Genomic DNA, 18,502 nt, shown 5'->3' with positions numbered 1-18,502 from the left:
GTATTTACAGATTTACTTTTAGAGTGTAATCATTCTATGCTGTTGCTAGCGCAAGCTTGCGGCTAATTTTAGCATCTGTTTTGTTTCATGTTTGCTCAATTCACTTCCTACTTCCTCATGCATGTGTGACGACCTTCTCACGTGACCACTCCTTCTGTTGCGCTAGCTGGGCGAGGTACGCCCTCTGCTGGACTGGTATAATTAACACACTGAGCTATGAAGACTGAATTGATGACACAAAGTAACAATGTTGTCAGTCAAAACAGTTAATTAATTTTAATCGGTTACGTTCTTAACGCAGTTAACGGACTATCGGTTAATCATTAACACCCCTAGTTCACTAAAATAGCTTGTTTTGCTGCTGGGAGACTCAAACTGTCATAGTGTCTGGCAACATGGAAACGACTCTATACAGGAATATTATTCTCTGGACAGAGAAAATGGGCATGAACAGGCAAGGAGAGAGAGAGGAGCAGGCAGAGTATATACCCTCCTCTTCAATGCTGGAGACCGGGGTTCGATTCCCAGCATGTTCAAAGTACATTTCATTACATTACATTTAATATTATTTATGCCTGCCTAACCCAAACCATTTCTCTAACATTAACCGAGTTGCTTTAGGTGCCTAAACATAACCGTGACACAAGTTGTTGCTATGCTGTCGTGGTTTTGAAGAATGAGGAAAAAGGGGTATCCAGTGCGTTAAAAAGGGGTCCTGACCAAACATCAGTTTTTCACAAGTTGGCACAGCCTTCTAGCAGACGTTAACCTCTCCATACCTGAGAGAGTCCAGTCTCCATTGTGGATCCTCCAGTCCAGCAGAGAGCAGCTTCACTCCTGAGGCTCCTGGATTATTGTAGCTCAAGTCCAGCTGTCTCAGATGGGAGGGGTTGGAGCTCAGAGCTGAGGCCAGATAATCACAGCCTTCCTCTGTGAGCTGACAGCCTGACAACCTGCACACACACACACACACACACACACACACACTGTCAAGACTTTTGGGACATTTAGTATAATTATGGATCTGCCGCAGCCACTTTTCCTCTGATAACAGAGAAAAATGCTATTTAAATTGTGTGGTTGTGGGTGCGTGCGGCTGCTGTAGGTGCTCTTTAATGTTGTGCAGCAGCGGCTCATTTGTGATCAAATCGTTGACAGGAGCGCACAGACCGTTGGTATGTATAAGCTGCTAGTTGTAAAATAGCCTGCTGTCAATGGTTCAATCATAAATAACTTTGTGTGTCACGTTTACCACATTATCCCGATGTGCTTTAGTTAAATTTATAATTTGTGGAGTATAAACGTTCAGTCTAATGTGAGATTAACGTAGCGCCCTCAGCTAGTTCTCGGCTAGCTGAGCAGCATTCTCAGTCCAATATTAGCCGAGACATTAGCGTCAATTTAAATGCTTCGTTGGCTGACGGAAATGATAGCGTGGTAAACGTTGACTTGAACTCCATAATCCGTTGCTGTTTGATCCGCTGCATTAACGTGTCATGTTGAATGTCATGGTGTTGTGTCTTGCCGGCGACATGTTTAGTGGCTAGACTCGGACTGTTTGGTAACATCGCATGCCGGCTAGGTACTGCTTTGCGCATGCGCCTAGGGCGCTAAGCTTTCTGGGAAGTGAAGTCACTGTAGTTATTTGGGGTCTGCTGTGTACAATCTATGGCTGTGGTATGTGTTGGACTACATTACTGGTATATGTACAATGTTGCTTGTGTATATTTAGAGAATATATTACTTACATTTATGTGGGTTTAAAGAGATGTAGAATGATAATTAATAATGGAAGAAATAATTGACAAGCTTAAGGAAATCTATGTTCTGTGTATTGAAAAATGAAGACAGCTCTTAGGAGTTGCAGTTTATTGAACATACATACATGTAACATTTGCTTCTTTGTATCTGATTATTTCAGGTTTATGACCTGTGGTCATTTGGAACTAAAAATAAACAAACCAAAAGACAAACACGAGTCATATCTTCTAGTGTGCTGCCTGCCAAGCTTATTCGGAGGGCTAAACTTTGAAAGATCCGAACAGTCATAAACCAAGGCCCCGGTTCTGGAGAAAACTAGGCCGGACAACCTTGAAGCAAGGACAAATAAAGAATAATAATTAAAGGACTGTTTAACCAATCTGACTGTGAGCTAACAGCCCATCCATAAACGCTGTCTGCTCATCTGCTAACCTGCTAGCCGAGGAATAAATAAGCTAAAGCCAAGAAGAAGGGACAGTCTACAAACCCAATAGAGGAAAACGACTATTGAGCCCAGGTGGCATTGAAAGCTGAAACCATCGGTAAACGCAAGACAAAGTAGCAAGATGGCAACAACAAAGGATGAGCTGGAGAAGCTTAAGCAGAAGCGTTCAGCAGTCCAGACATCGTTCACCAGAAAAGCCAACCATCTCGCCTCCAGGGCTAACGCACTGGGAGAAAGTGAAATGAGAGACGATTGGATGAACTTTAAAATGGAGCACACCAGAGTCAGAGATGCTGGCTTTGAGTATGCCACGGCCCTGAGAGAAGCAGATGATGAACAGGCAGAAGAGAATGCAGAGCATATCGATCAGAAAACAGCGGATTGCGACTGCAAGTTTGATGAGACTGAACAAATCATCCAAAAGAGCTTCTGGACCAGGTTCGCTGAGGAGGCAATTCGCACCCTCGGAGATGAGGCTGAATCAGCCATGGACCAGGCTGAGAAAACTGACTACCGGCAGATGACCGGGAAGCAGCACGAGCTGATGAATAGGAGCCTGGAACGGGAGGTCTTCGAGCTTGACAGAGGGTTAACTGCATGGTTAAACTTGATTCCTAGACCCAAGATAACGGAGTCAAGAGACCGGATTAGGAAGCTGAGGAAACGACGAGAGAAACTGTGGGATGAGTGGTCGTGGCAAGGCAGTGCTCAAGGCTGGGATGGTGGCAAAGAGGAGGAGGCTGATGAACCAGTAGAGCAAAACCAAGACGAACAGCAGAGCAAGACCGGTGAGGAGGCAGAGCCTGTTCAACCTGACTCTGACCTGTTCGACCCTGGGAGCATACAACCCCCCTTAGGCAGCGTCCAGCCTAGTTTGCCCAGCGTGCCCCCCAACCTCAGCTATGGTGTACTTCCAAATGCCGCAAGCACGCCACGTGGGACCTTCAACGCACTGCAAGGTGGTTCCGGCATGAACTCCGGGACCTACAATGTCAGGCCCCTGATCAGTCTGGAGCGGGCATGCCTGCCCATATTTTCCGGTGACATGAGGGAGTACTACCATTGGAAAGCTGAGTGGGAAGACCTGCAGCGGCTGGGAAACCCACACGGATTGGAGAATGTGAAGAAATTCCACCTTCTAGGCAGCCTAGACGACAAAGTCAAGAGGGACTTCGTGCTATCCAGCTGTGGATCTGCAGACGACGTATTCAGGCTCCTGGACAATAAGTACGGAAACAAGCCAAGGATAGTGCTTCTAATCTCGAAGGAAGTGCAAGGACTTCCCCCTGTGAAGGGAAACCACCCTAGAAAGACAATCGAACTGATTCAGGCTGTGGAGAGAGCACTTCGTGATCTCCAAGTCCTGGGTGAGGAAGATGCTGTGAAAAATCGGGTGGTTGCACAGTCAATTGAGAGTAAGCTTCCTGACTCCCTAAAAGAAAAGTGGCTCACGTACAAGAATGAACCTGCAAGCGGCTTTTCTTTGCGCAACCACTTTGATTGTCTACTGCAGTACCTAAAAAAGCAGGAAGACATTCTCGAGGAGTTAGATCAGCTGCAGCTGCAGCCCAGCCCAGCGGACAAACCAGAGAGGTGGAAGGAAAAGAAGGCGTTCACCAGAGCCACATCGGGGAACACTCAAAAGAACTCTCAACCGAATTCATGCATCGCGTGTGGAGACGAGATGCACGCGGGCAGACTGTTTGCCTGCAAAGTCTTCAAGAAGCTCAACCTGTCGAGTAAGAAGGCTCAGCTGAAGAAAGCAGGAGCATGTTTCAAGTGCTTGCGCCACCATGGCGAAGATGGCAGTTGCACCCAAAGATTTCTCTGCTCAAAGGATGACTGTCGGAAAGGAGGGTCCTCAGACCACAACTACTTGCTCTGTCCGAAGCCACCGGTCAAGAAGAAGGATAAAACGAGCGGAGAGCAGAGCGATCCAAAAGTGGAGAAAAGAGGACTTGGACTGACCGACAAACAGGAGGACCTCCTTGCCAAACTCTCTCCAGAGCTGAAGGCAGAGTTTAAGGAAGCTTTCTCAAATAAAGTTTCAACAACAGTGTGCACCAGCACTGGAAATGAGCCGAGAGAGTACCCGGTCGTAATGATGCTACTGGAAGTGACAACAAACTCAGGCCAGCTAATCGGTGCTTTGATTGACCTTGCGTCAGATACAAATTACATCTCGAATGAAGCCGCCGAGCGTCTCAAGCTGAATGGTGAGAACATCAAGATGATTGTCCAAGGAGTTGGAGGGATGGAGAAGACAGTTGCTACTAGAAGGTTTACCCTGAGGCTGAGGGTAAAGACCCCCAAGGGTACAGTAACAGAGCACAAACTCCTCTGTTACGGCTTGGAAAGCATCGCAAAGGTGAACCAAGCAGTCACACCAAAGCAACTACTGAAGTTCTTCCCTGATGTTGCAGCCAAGGATTTGGTCCGCCCCGAGAAGATTGACCTGCTAATTAGTCACAGGGAAGGTCGCCTGGTCCCACAGCCAACCAAAGTTGTGGGAGACCTCGTCCTCTGGGACGGTCCCCTGGGTAAGACTGTCGGCGGAACTCATCCTGACCTTTTCGAAGTGGTAGACCTCGCAGTGCATAGGTCCGAAACTCACTTTGCGAGGTCAATGAGAACAACTTCAAAAGCGTACAGAGAGATCCTTGTGGACCCAGCAGGACCTAGCGAAGCCCAGGTGAGAAATGGAGAAACAATCACCCGGAGTACTGCGACTACTAACAAAGAAGTCTTCGAGTGGTTCAAGTGGGACAGAGTCGGCGCGGCCTGTGATCCTCAATGTGGTGGCTGCAAGTGCGGTAGGTGCCCTCCTGGAGGCAAATAAATGACCCTAGGAGAAGAAAGGGACCTAGAAAAAATCAAAGAATGCCTCACCTACGTGCAATCAGACAAGCACAGCGAAACCCCTCACTGGGACGCAGCTTACCCATGGAAAGGAGACCCTGCGACGCTGCCAGACAATCGACGTGCAGTGGAGGCAACCTTCCTAAACACGGAGAAACGTCTCGCGAGGGAGCCAGAGTGGAAGGCTGCGTACAGAGAACAAATCCACGAAATGGTCTCAAGGGGAGCTGCTGCTAAACTCACTAAAGAGGAGATCGACAGTTGGAAGGGACCGAAGTGGTACATCAGTCATCTAGTTGCACCAAATCCTCACTCAACTACTACCCCTGTAAGAATTGTTTGGAATAGTAGCCAAGAGTTCCGGGAAGTAAGTCTGAACGACCTCCTGCACAAGGGTCCCGACGTGCTCAATCAGATCAGAGGAGTACTTTTGAGGTTCAGGAGTGGGTTGTACGCTGCTTTAGGTGATGTGAAAAAAATGTACAACTCCGTTTGGCTGAAAGACGAAGTCCAGCTTCACCGCTTCCTCTGGAGGGACAACCCAGAGGATGAGATTGAAGTCTTCGTGGTCGTCAGGGTCAACATCGGCGATAAGCCTGCGGGCTGCATTGCTCAGGTCGCCATGAGGGAAACGGCAAACCTGCCCCAGTTCACTGCCATGGTTGAAGAGCGCCGGGTTCTGATAGAAGACAGCTATGTCGACGACATCTTGACATCTCACGATGACCTCGAGACACTGGTAAGCATCACCAAAGGGGTGGAAAAGATCTTAGAAGCTGGGGGCTTCTTCCTGAAACCATGGGTCTTGTCTGGCCACAGTGGGAGGTCAAGAGCCACAGCCAGCTCCAGTACCAGTGAGACTGTTACGCCTGCACCCAAAACTCTGGTGTTACCCAACCAAATGCGGGACGAAGAGAGCAAGGCACTGGGAGTCGGCTATGAACCAGAGACCGACAAACTTCGTGTGTTGACGTCCATCAACTTCTCAAAGAAGCGAGGCAAAATGAGGACAGGACTGGACTTGCGCGAAGAGGAAGTGAGAAGCAACACTCCAAACGCCTTGACGCGTCGAGTACTGCTAAGCCAGGTTGCTGCATTCTACGACCCCAGTGGTCTAGCCACACCTGCTAAGCAAAAAGGGGTGATGCTTGTGAGGGAATCCTACCAAGAAGCGGGGAAAGACAACCCGACCAAAGATACTTGGGATGACCCTCTCTCGCCAAAACTCCGGGAGGCATCCATAAGACTCTTCGAGGAGTATGTGAGACTTGGTCAGATCAGGTTCGAGAGAAGCCTCACGCCACCAGGAGCCATAGGCCGCCCAGTGGGAGTCTCATTTTCAGATGGGAGTGAGGCTTCCTACGGCGCCGTGCTCTACCTCCGGTGGGAGACGCAGAACGGGGTCGTAGTGAGGTTTGTTGAGTCAAAGGCCAAACTTACTCCCCTTGACCAAAAAGGGGACGTGATTAAGGCAGAGTTGTGCGGCGCGGTCTTCGCAAGACGACTGAGAAGGTACTTTGAGAAGCACTGCCGCATCGAGGTTGCGCACTGGATCCACTTTGTAGACAGCCAAACGATCCTGGGAGCAATCCAGAAGGATAGCTACGGCTATCAGACTTTCTTTGCAAACCGTATCGGAGAAATCCAGAAGGCTGGTCCAATAGAAGACTGGAGGTGGGTTGAGGGCAACCTCAACATATCAGACATCATTACAAGGGGAGCATCGCCTGAGGAGCTCGATGAAGAGTCGGAGTGGCAAAGAGGCCCTGGGTTCCTAAGATTGCTGGAAGGTGAGTGGCCGGTGAAGATGGCTAGCGACATCGTGACCACCGTTGCTGATGACGTGAAGAGGCTCAAGAGAAAAGCTTTCTCAGCTGCGGTCACCAGGGCTCAGTCGCAGAAAACATCTGGCCCCAGCAAAACTGACGTTGGCCTGGGCTTGGGAGACTCCACGGATGAAGAGGGTCGTCCCGCGCCGCAGCCACCGCCAAAAGGTCAGGGTCCAACTCCAGCAGCAGAGAGGCCAACCAGGAAACCCTGGGGTGGAGATCTCGTGCGCCTTGTCGAGACCAAGCGGTTCAGTACCTTGGCAAAACTGTGTGGGGCTGTCGCCTGGACTCGACGAGCTGCGGAATCCTGGCTGAATAGACAACAGCAAGGCGCGGGTCCAGCAAAGTGGGAGGCAAAGGGCTCTAAGCTGTCGGCAGAAGAAAGAACAACGGCCTTCCAAGACCTGGCCCTTGCGGCCCAAGACGGCGCAGAATTTCACAACACGACTTTGGACCGCCTGGTCGTGACCAAGGATGACAAAACAGGACTATTGCTGTGTGGCGGTAGAGTCCAATCTTGGAACGAAGACGGTACGGCTGTACCGTTGATCCCTTTCCAGTCGTGGCTGGGGACGTTGCTGGCAAGAGAAGCTCATGAGTCGAATCATGAAGGCGTTGCTGCCACATTGCTGCGCACAAGGAAAAAGGCCTGGGTGGTGCAAGGTCGGAGGATAGCCAAGAAAGTGATCAACGAGTGCATCACTTGCAAGAAGCAAAGAGCCAGACTGTGCCAGCAAGTGATGAGCGATCTTCCTCAGGAAAGGACTAGCAGAGCAAACCCATTTGAGTACACCACACTGGACCTCTGTGGCCCCTTCGAGGTGAGGGACGCTGTTAAGAAAAGGGTCAAGCAAAAGGTCTGGGGAGTAGTGTATTGCTGCATGGCTTCCAGAGCCGTCCACGCCGACCTCGTCGATGACCAGTCTTCCGAAAGCTTTCTTCAGGCCTACTCTCGATTCACTGCTCTGAGAGGGCATCCGAAGAAGCTATGGTCTGACAGAGGCTCAAACTTTGTGGGTGCTAGGCCTGCACTGAGAGAGCTACACAGACACCTGGCCTGTTTGCAGAAGGCATCTGTTGAGAACGTGGCTGCCAGGAATGGCACTGAGTGGCAGTGGGACTTCCATCCTGCGGACGCGCCCCACAGGAACGGAGCAGCCGAGGCAGCGGTTAAGCTCATTAAGAGAGCTCTTAACAGCCTCGGCGGAACAACCGGCTGCTACACCTGGGGGGAGTTCCAGACCCTTCTTTACTCGGCAGCTAACTTGACCAACGAGCGACCCATCGACGCCAAGGCACAGGAGCAAGAGGACGCAGTGGAGTACTTGACTCCAAACTCCCTTATCCTGGGGCGCACCGGACCGGGAGGAGACATGCACGGAATCGACGTGGAAACCCACTCGTGGCACAGGCTGAGGGCTGTCCAGGCTGGAGTGGACAGGTTCTGGTCAAAGTGGAGTGAGCTGGCCGGCCCAAACTTGTTCATACGGCACAAGTGGCACCGAGCGGGGAGAAGTGTCGAGGTTGGAGATGTGGTCTGGATCGCAGACCAAAATGCTCTGAGAGGGCAGTTCCGGCTCGGCCGGGTCATCGCTACATATCCCGACAAGAAAGGGGTGGTGCGGGATGTGGACGTTACAACCTGTGTGGGTCTTCCTGCCCCCCTTGTGTCCAGGTCCCAGAGAAAAGACTCTGACTTGCCCACGACCATCGTCCTTCGCAGGGATGTGCGGAGGCTGGTGGTCTTGATTCCAGTTGAGGACCAACTGGAGTAAGATAAGTCCTCGCTAGGGGGACCCAAGAGACTCTGAGTGAACTCTGAATGCCTAGTTTAACCTTGAAGGACACTTTCTTTTCGAAAGGCGCTTTAGTTTCCATTTTTTTAATACTTATAAATGCAGGACTTTTAAGTTTGTGATACCTACTGAGAGACTCAAGTGTTAATTGTGGCCTCCTTGGATCTTTGATCAGTCGGCCAAGTGGGAGGTGTCAAGACTTTTGGGACATTTAGTATAATTATGGATCTGCCGCAGCCACTTTTCCTCTGATAACAGAGAAAAATGCTATTTAAATTGTGTGGTTGTGGGTGCGTGCGGCTGCTGTAGGTGCTCTTTAATGTTGTGCAGCAGCGGCTCATTTGTGATCAAATCGTTGACAGGAGCGCACAGACCGTTGGTATGTATAAGCTGCTAGTTGTAAAATAGCCTGCTGTCAATGGTTCAATCATAAATAACTTTGTGTGTCACGTTTACCACATTATCCCGATGTGCTTTAGTTAAATTTATAATTTGTGGAGTATAAACGTTCAGTCTAATGTGAGATTAACGTAGCGCCCTCAGCTAGTTCTCGGCTAGCTGAGCAGCATTCTCAGTCCAATATTAGCCGAGACATTAGCGTCAATTTAAATGCTTCGTTGGCTGACGGAAATGATAGCGTGGTAAACGTTGACTTGAACTCCATAATCCGTTGCTGTTTGATCCGCTGCATTAACGTGTCATGTTGAATGTCATGGTGTTGTGTCTTGCCGGCGACATGTTTAGTGGCTAGACTCGGACTGTTTGGTAACATCGCATGCCGGCTAGGTACTGCTTTGCGCATGCGCCTAGGGCGCTAAGCTTTCTGGGAAGTGGAGTCACTGTAGTTATTTGGGGTCTGCTGTGTACAATCTATGGCTGTGGTATGTGTTGGACTACATTACTGGTATATGTACAATGTTGCTTGTGTATATTTAGAGAATATATTACTTACATTTATGTGGGTTTAAAGAGATGTAGAATGATAATTAATAATGGAAGAAATAATTGACAAGCTTAAGGAAATCTATGTTCTGTGTATTGAAAAATGAAGACAGCTCTTAGGAGTTGCAGTTTATTGAACATACATACATGTAACATTTGCTTCTTTGTATCTGATTATTTCAGGTTTATGACCTGTGGTCATTTGGAACTAAAAATAAACAAACCAAAAGACAAACACGAGTCATATCTTCTAGTGTGCTGCCTGCCAAGCTTATTCGGAGGGCTAAACTTTGAAAGATCCGAACACACACACACACACACACACACACACACACGCAGAGGTTCTCAACTGGTCAGCCTCATGACCAACATTTTCCTTTAGTCATTTACAGAATTTATTTATTATTATATTATTATAAATTGTAGGGTAATTTAGCCCTCTTCACAACAAGCTAGCATGGCATGTTGGTACCAATGGATGCATTTGGTCTTCTAGTTTCATATGGTACTAGTATCTTCACTCTCGCTTTAAAATGGGCCTGCTAGCATCTGAAAGATAGTAATGTTGGCTGCCGATGCCAGCATTCTCAATGAGTAGACAAACGTTTTTCTCATGGACACAAAGTTCAGCTCTTTGCACGGCAGCCAGCTGGCAGCTGAATGGCCTTCAGCCGAGAGCACCAACTGAAGCTTCCAGGAGGATCTGTTGTTGAATGTGTTCACCAACGTGTTCAATGTGAGTTTTCAGGAGGTTTTCTCCTCATTCAAACTCTACAAACTGCTCCAGCTGCATCTGGTCCTGCTCACTACTTTATATTCTTGTCTTGAAGGCAGTCAGGTATTGGATACCCTCAATGTTACAACTAAGGGGAGTATTGTGGCAGTAAAGTTTGACATTAAATTGGACTCTTTCAACTTTTATTCAGTAGCAACATTAACCACTGAAACCTACAGAAATAGTGATTTTGCATAGTTATGAAACTCAACATCGCCTGATATGAACATTTTTGTAATAATATATTCAGCTTCTTCACTCAACACTAATAGTTTGTCATTGTTTATTTTGAGCCTAAACCTAACCCTCTAAAAAAAGAGATCATGGCTCTCAGTGGAAGCTCAGCTACATGTTGGATATTCCCATTAATAAACTGCTCTGAAATCACTTATTATATGTGACATGCTCGGACAAAATCAGTCACATGTAGCACAGGCCCGCTGTTTGTGTAGAAATGTGATTTTATAAGAAAATGCTGATTTTGGCTGTTTTGGGGTTTCAGAAGATTTGAGTAAAATAAACCATTGGTTTTCATTCTCTGTAATAATTACTGTGAAATTCAAATACAGCTCATAAAGTTAGGGTGACAAGCATAACTAGCTTACTTTGTCAAACTTTGAGGCCGTTTTTTTCAAAACAGTTTGGAAACAGTCAAGACATAAAGGGCTGCATCTCACTCAATATTTGGAGAACAAAAATCATTGCATTTTGGTTTCTCAGCTGGTTTCAAAAATTACATCAGCAGGAAAATGAGAGTTCAGGTATTTTCATACGAATGTAGAGTAGAATTTAAATGGTCTGTTAAACAGTAATGGTGATCCTGACCTGAGACTCTCCAGTCTACAGTGTGGACTCCTCAGTCCAGCAGAGAGAAGCTTCACTCCTGAATCTTGGAAGTCGTTGTTAGTCAGGTCCAGCTCTTTCAGACTAGATGACTGGGAGCTGAGAACTGAGGCCAGAGCTTCACAGCTTCTCTCTGACAGCTGACAGACACTCAGCCTGAAGCACAAGAAGACATGCTATTGTTATATTGTGTCATTATTGTATTATTTCTACTGGCAGACTGTACTGTTGAGGCCCTGGTCTAAAGCAGGTCCCCACTAACACTGACAGGAAAACTGGTTTGATTTCCACACATGGTGCTATAAGGTGATTGGATCAATAAATCCTCCAAAATGGCACATGATTTGTTATGCTGCACAACGAGCCATGAAAAAATAAAAAAGTGGATATAAATTAGGAAACACTTTAAAAACAAATGGATAGTAAATCTGCAGCCTCAGTAGCTCAGGAAGGCTTTCCACAGTCTCAGCTCACAGGGAACTATAGTGTAATTCAGGACCAAAACTAGCCTGCTTTAAATGTGTTCAGTGACATTTTAATATGAATTCTCTAACTAGTAACCAGAGGACAGATGTTAAAACTGGGTAGATGATGTTGTCACCTTCCCACTGTTTAACATCTAGCTGCTCTATTTTCAACTAGCTTCACTGGCGTGAAGCTGTATCAATAAAAGTCAAATCATCAAGTAAAACCTTCAGGACAACCTTTGCAGATTCAGGAATCCTGTTTTGAGAGAATGGACCTCAGTTTGGGAAATGTGTTGAATCAACTGAGAAAAACTGTAAACTGACTTTACCTGAGAGTCTCCAGTCTGCATTCTGGACTGTCCAGTCCAACAGAGAGAAGGTTCCATCCTGAATCTTGCAGGTCATTGTAACTCAAGTCCAGCTCTCTCAGATGGGAGGAGTTGGACTTCAGAGCTGAGGTCAGAACTTCACAGTCAGTCTCTAACAAGCTGCAACCACTCAATCTGAATAAAGAGAAAAGCAATAAAATACAATACTCCTTTAAATCTTTAACCAATCCAGTGTCTTATAATCCAATGGACTTCAGCATGTTGTCAGTGTGGATCAGCATCATGTCAGCCTTATATAGTATTTCCATCTGAAACCAGACAGACTGTCACTCCTGTTTCAGGATTGGCCCATTTTCCTTGAACACTTTCTGTAACAGACCAGATGAATACATCTAAATGCTAAAAAGTTGAAATACAAGCAGAATTTGAATTGGATGGGGAACTTAACCCTAACTGGACCCTAACTTAACCTGAACCATCCAATGGACCTATCGCTAAGTCCCGCCGCGAACGCAGACGAGCCAATCACAGGGCGTGCAGCTCTACAATACACTCGGACATTCTCAGCTTGGAGTTCCATAGAGAAGCACTAGAAAACGCGAGTTTCCTCTGGTTTTATACATTTATAAGTTGAAAAAATGGTCAAACGATGTGCATGGGGGTAAATTGACCATTACGAGGTATCCTGGGAGGCCAGGCAATTGATAATATTAAACTAGTAAACGTAGATCCACTCACATCCACAATGATGCTGCTGTTTTGGACGTTAAATCTGCATCGTGGTGACAGCGAGATGAGTCCTCTCCCTCATTTGCCTTCCGTGATCCAAAAGCATCATTATATCATCATGGTATTCGGAAAGTCGGCAAAAGAAAATGCTGAATTATGCGAGTTTCCAGTCATTACGTTATGCATGTAATGCCGGAGTTGGTTGAAGAGGTGGCACATTGATTGATGTGATTAAAACATCACCAGACACCAGTCAAACCCTAAAACGAGGGAATTAATCTCATTCCCCAAATAAATGTGAGGTAGTCTAAAGAGAAAACATGATGGAAAAAGTGGTCTGCTGTAGGCTATGCCTCTCCTGATCTGCTACACCCATGCGTGCGTACTGTTGTCTTGCTATGAAAAACATCAACACTATATTAATTTAACGTTTGTTGATTATACAGAGGTAGGCCTAGTATATTAATTTAACGTTTGTTGATTATACAGAGGTAGGCCTACATAAAACAGATTGCCAGGCGCCACTCTTCAATTCGGCATATATATAATCCACGGAGAGGTTACTCAAGTGAATAAAATGTGGATCTGGATGTCAGTCGCCTGTTATCCCCACTGGTTATCTCGCTGTCTCCCTTCGTTAAAAGTGCATGTTTGGTTTGATTCGCTAAAGCCGTTTCCATGCACTTATCTAATTTCTTTTTAGCGATAGCTTTAAATGTTGTACATCGCCCTCCATGGCATAGTGAAGTACTTTATGATGGCTTCTAGACAATATCAGGCCTCAAAAAGTTGTGAAGAGCGTCTTGGGATATAACTTTGACAGTGCCGGCTGCCATTTATTCTAGTCAGTCTGCCTTGTGTTTGTCCGAGTGAGGACGGGGGGTGGGGCAGCAATATCATTATAAACTTATACTTGACCTAATTTAATAATATGGCATCAGTCGACCCAGTAGCTTAGATACAAAATCTAATAGCTGGTGAATAAACTTAGTCCTGAACTGCTGAGCGGGCAATCACAAGCCAGCAGTATCAGTATAAACTTAGACTTGACCTAATTTAGTTTTGTTTGTTGTAGGTCATGATTAAGGTCCGCTAAACAGGGCTGAATCATTGACAGTGGTGTTAGGTGGTACTTAGACCTGAATTAGCAGTATAGTATTAGTCATCCTAAAAAAAAAAAAAAAAAAAAAAAAATCCGAATAAATTTTGTTTTGACCTAATTTTATTGTTGTCTATAGAGTTAGTTCCACCTCTGCGCAGATTCCCCCGCTCTCTTCTCTCTCTCCCCCTCAGGTGTCCTTCATTGGCCTGACGTACACCCCCGCCGCTGCAGCCCTAGGTCCGGCCGTCATCGCCCTAGCCACCTGTCGTCACTCTAGGCCATCTACCCACTACTCCTTCTACTGTCTGACACCCCGGGCTCATCACCATCACCGACCCCTATCCTCATCATCCTGGTCACCTGCCTGCCTAAGGGAAGGGGGGGGCACCCCCCCAGCCCCCCCCCCCCCCCCGCCGCCTCATCATCACCTCCAACTCCTATCCTCCCCTCCTCTTAATCATCACCTCCGACTCCTATCCTCCCCTCCCCTCCTCTTAATCCATGTCACCAACGCGGACTCATGGATTCCTCAGATCATCCTCATGGAACTCCCAATCTTGTTACCCCTTTTTTCACCTAGCTAATTAACTAGTATTCTCTAAACCTACGAACACTTAAAGACTACATTTTCTATTTCTTTTTGGACTCTACTTTTTAGATTTTCAACTCCCTTCCCTGATCTTAGGATAATTTAAAAACTACATTTTTATATCCCTTCTGTTGGACTCTTTTTTACATTTTCAATTTTCTGTTCTCTTGTAAATTTTATTTCCATAATAAACCATTCACAGAGTTTCATTATCGGAAACTCTGTGCATGGTTTAGCCCGGCATCTCTCGGCCTGTCTCGGAGGGGAGTCCCCGGATGGGGGTCCGTTGCTGTGGCCTGGGTGGGCCCGTCCCCCGCGTGGCCTGCTCTCACGCTCTCGGTCACTATGCTGGTGGCTGGGGGCTGGGGGGGCGGGTCGCGTGGGGGCTGGGTCCGCCCGGGCCGCAGCAATGGGCCCCTATAGCACAACGACCTCACAAGGTTCCTCCTCAGCCAAGTCACTGGGGCAATCCATGTGGCGATCCATGTGTGGATTGCCACCATATGGTGGAAAGGTTTTCTTGCGTTCACTGGGGGTGAGGGGGCGCCGCTGTGTCCCGGCCTGGCCTTCCCTCCCACGCCTTATGTGGGCGGGGGCCGGGTCGGGGGGCATCGGTGCTCTTCATCACTGGTCGAGGGCTGCCGGTTGGTTTAGAACAGCTTAGGTAGGCGATAGATTAGCTACAGCCTAAGGCTGACCTGTTATAGTGTTCAGGCTAAAATCAGACTAGAGCAGAGTAGGATAGGCCAGATTAGGCTGTAGATTAGCTAGATACTATGTCCCAGTTAGCTCTGGTTAATGCTTAAAGTAGTCAGTTGTCTGATCTTCTCCCCCCCCCCTCTCTCTTTCCCCCTTCCCCCGCTTCTTCCCTTCTTCCCCCTTCCTGTTCTCCTCTCTTTCCATGCTCTTTCCTCCCCCACATCCCACCGCCCCCCCTCCCTTCTCCTGCTCTCTCCTCCTTCTCCCCCCCTCTGCTCCTTTTCCTCTTCTCCCCTATTTTCCTGAATCCCTGCCACTTCCTGCTCTCCCCTCTCTCACATTCCCCCTGCCCTCCTTCCCCTGCACCCTCCCACCTCTCCTTCTCTGCCTCTCTCCTCCTCTATGTCCTCTCCCCTCTCTCACATTCCCCCTGCTCTCCTTCCCCTGCACCCTCCCACCTCTCCTTCTCTGTTCTCTCCTCCTCCACATTTCCCATTTTCTCCCCACCCTCGCCCTAATCCGGGCCCGTATCCTACTCCCTCCCTCCACCCTAGACCCTACCTCTACTCTGCCTCCCCTGTACCCTTCCACCTCTCCTTCTCTGTTCTCTCCTCCTCTCTGTCCTCTCCCCTCTCTCACATTCCCGCTGCTCTCCTTCCCCTGCACCCTCCCACCTCTCCTTCTCTGTTCTCTTCTCCTCCCTGCCCTCTCCTCCCTCTCACATTCCCCCTGCTCTCCCTCCCCTGCACCCTCCCACCTCTCCTTCTCTGTTCTCTCCTCCTCCACATTTCCCATTTCTCTCCACCCTCGCCCTAATCTGGGCCCGTATCCTACTCCCTCCCCTCCCCCAACCCTAGACCCTACCTCTACCCTGGCTCTCCCTCCCCTGCACCCTCATCTCTCCTCCTCTGTTCTCTCCTCCTCCACATTTCCTATTTTCTCCCCACCTCCCCCCTCTCCTCCCTCACATCCCCCCGCTCTCCCTCCCTCCTCCACTCTCCTGCTTTCTCCTTTTCCCGGTGTTCTTCCCCTTCCCCCTTTCCCCCACTACTCTAAAGCATAGTACACATTTTACTCCAAAGCATGGCACCCACTCTATCCTCTCCAATATTCCGCCACTATTTAAAGCATGGCATAACATGGCAATATTCCGCCACTATTTAAAGCATGGCACCCATGCTCTTAGTATTTCGCCACAATTCAAAGCATGGCATCCACTCTTCCCTAAAGCAAGGCACCCATAAGCTCTATATGTGAACATGTACTTATCTGGCAAAAGGACTCATTACTAAAGGCTTGCAGCCAATTAAATTAGGCATAGTTTGGTTGCTTAGAAATTGACATATGTCCGTTTGCAAGATGTGCGTCTATATTTCTCATTCTCTCCCCACCTCCTCCCTCCCCCTGCTCTCTTCTCCCCCACACCCCTCCCCCTTCCCCTCTCCTGCTCTCTCCTCTTGCTCCTTCCCCACCTCCTATACCCTCCAACATCTCCCATTCCCTCCCCACCCCATCACTCTCTCACATTCCCCCTGCTCTTCCCCCTTCTCCTGCTCTCTCCTCTGCTCTCTCTTCATTTCTATATTTTCTATATTATCAATTGTTCAAATGTTATCTTTATTCTGTATATTCTTGTTACTGTGTGTTAGCTAGAATCAGCTAGACATACTTTCTGTGAAGCCCTCTGAGACATGCTTGTGAATTAGGGCTATATAAATAAACTTGACTTGACTTGACTTGACTTGGCTTAGTGAGGACGGGGGGTGGGGCTTAGCGATAGGTCAATTGTCTATACGTTAGCAACAGATTAGAGCAAATCAAATATTTCAGGGTTTTATCAAATCTAGGAAGTGAGTTAAAATGGAAATCCGAATGGGCTGGGGATATATATATATATTAGCCATGGCCTTAGAAATAGTAGGGGGGTTATGATTTTGTTTAAGAAGGAACTGCAACAACACAAGGGTCGCAGGTTCACGACCCCATGCTACCTCCGGCTTGGTCGGGCGTCCATACAGGCACGATTGGCTGTGTTTGCAGGTGGGAAGCCGGATTATGGGTGTGTCCTGGTCGCTTCTCTAGCGCCTCCTCTGGTCGGTTGGGGCGCCTGTTCGGGGCGGAAGGAAACTGGTGGCAATAGCGTGATCCTCCCACATGCTACGTCCTGCCGGTGTAGTTCCCCGCTGTCAGGTGAAAATAATCGCCTGGCAACTGCGCATGTGTCAGAGGAAGCATGGTGCTAGTCTACAGCTCTCCCCAGATTGGCAGAGGTTGGAGCACCGACTGGGGCAGCAGGGGGAAATTGGCCATTTAAAACTGGGGAGAAAATGGTGGGGGGGGGGGGGGTCAGAAAAAACGAAGGAACTGCAACACACAGTCCACGCTGTCCAAACTGATGAGAATGGAAGAGGGAGATCTAGGCTAGATGTTACAAAAGATAATTTACACATCAATATAATCAATATATGGTCCAAATGAAGATAATCCAATCTTTTAGAGGAAATCCACAGTATTATCTCTTCTCAAGAGAATAACCAAAATATCATAGTTGGAAATTTAAAGGAGAATTTCGGTTTTTTTGAACATGCAGCCCTCTCCTCACATTAATTATGATCTGACGACTCACCCAGTGATCTCTGCGGCGTTTCTGGCCGTCCTAGCGTTGTTTTGAGATCAATAGCATCCAAGTCAGTTGTAAAATGGAGCTGATTTGGGGCCAAGTGTGAGCCTGTCTTTACTGCATCTAAATAGCTATTTTTACTCCCGTTTTTGCCAAATATCGTCAGAATCTGATCCCTCAAGAACGACCACAGTGATATTTCGCCAAAGGCTGTTTCCTGGAGTCCCACAGGGATCAAATTACCTCAAACGTGATCTCAGTCACCAAGTCTCGTGAAGTCCCGCGATACTTTCCTGCTGACTGGCCAAGTACAATCAGGACGCTTTGCGGTGGTGGTTTTAGCGTAACCTATGTGGGGTTTGGCATAACCTTCGTTATTTCGAATCCCTGGCTCTCGGTGAAATTCAAGGAATGAAGGCATCTCTAGATCTAGTGGACATTTGGAGGCTGTACAGAATCCTGACTTAAACAGATACACATGGTGTAGAGCGGTGGCTCTCAAACTTTTTCACATCAAGGACCCCTAAACTGACACAAATTAGACCAGGGACCCCCATTTGATAAGATTTTGTCTCAGGGTCCCCCATCTGATAAGATATTTGCTTTTGGATGTTTTATTACAGTAAGTGTATGAAACCCATGACCAAAATAGTCATGTATTCTGTCATTGTGATACTTATGGATGGAATTATAGTGAAAATAGTTTTTTCGGACCCC

The 18,502-nt window shown here is 47.6% G+C and overlaps 2 protein-coding genes across 2 annotated transcripts in view; both read right to left on the bottom strand.

The window, feature by feature from the left end:
* LOC310791528 (uncharacterized protein) overlaps nucleotides 1-18,502 on the bottom strand; it is a 220,712-nt gene that overhangs the window by 163,092 nt on the left and 39,118 nt on the right.
* LOC310791111 (NACHT, LRR and PYD domains-containing protein 3-like) overlaps nucleotides 1-18,502 on the bottom strand; it is a gene marked incomplete at both ends in the record, with an annotated part of 70,088 nt that overhangs the window by 19,748 nt on the left and 31,838 nt on the right. Inside the window, 9 exons of the mRNA XM_083652812.1 lie at nucleotides 830-946; nucleotides 4,386-4,499; nucleotides 4,677-4,819; nucleotides 5,148-5,250; nucleotides 5,550-5,801; nucleotides 6,993-7,205; nucleotides 7,674-7,859; nucleotides 8,397-8,660; nucleotides 11,268-11,363. Coding sequence (XP_083508938.1) covers nucleotides 830-946; nucleotides 4,386-4,499; nucleotides 4,677-4,819; nucleotides 5,148-5,250; nucleotides 5,550-5,801; nucleotides 6,993-7,205; nucleotides 7,674-7,859; nucleotides 8,397-8,660; nucleotides 11,268-11,363 — 1,488 coding nt within the window. The remainder of the gene's footprint in view (nucleotides 1-829; nucleotides 947-4,385; nucleotides 4,500-4,676; nucleotides 4,820-5,147; nucleotides 5,251-5,549; nucleotides 5,802-6,992; nucleotides 7,206-7,673; nucleotides 7,860-8,396; nucleotides 8,661-11,267; nucleotides 11,364-18,502) is intronic.

Source organism: Poromitra crassiceps (genome assembly GCF_964638095.1).
Source record: "Poromitra crassiceps genome assembly, chromosome: 16".
In the NCBI taxonomy this organism is placed as follows: domain Eukaryota; kingdom Metazoa; phylum Chordata; class Actinopteri; order Beryciformes; family Melamphaidae; genus Poromitra; species Poromitra crassiceps.
This window is presented reverse-complemented; position numbering and strand designations above follow the sequence as displayed.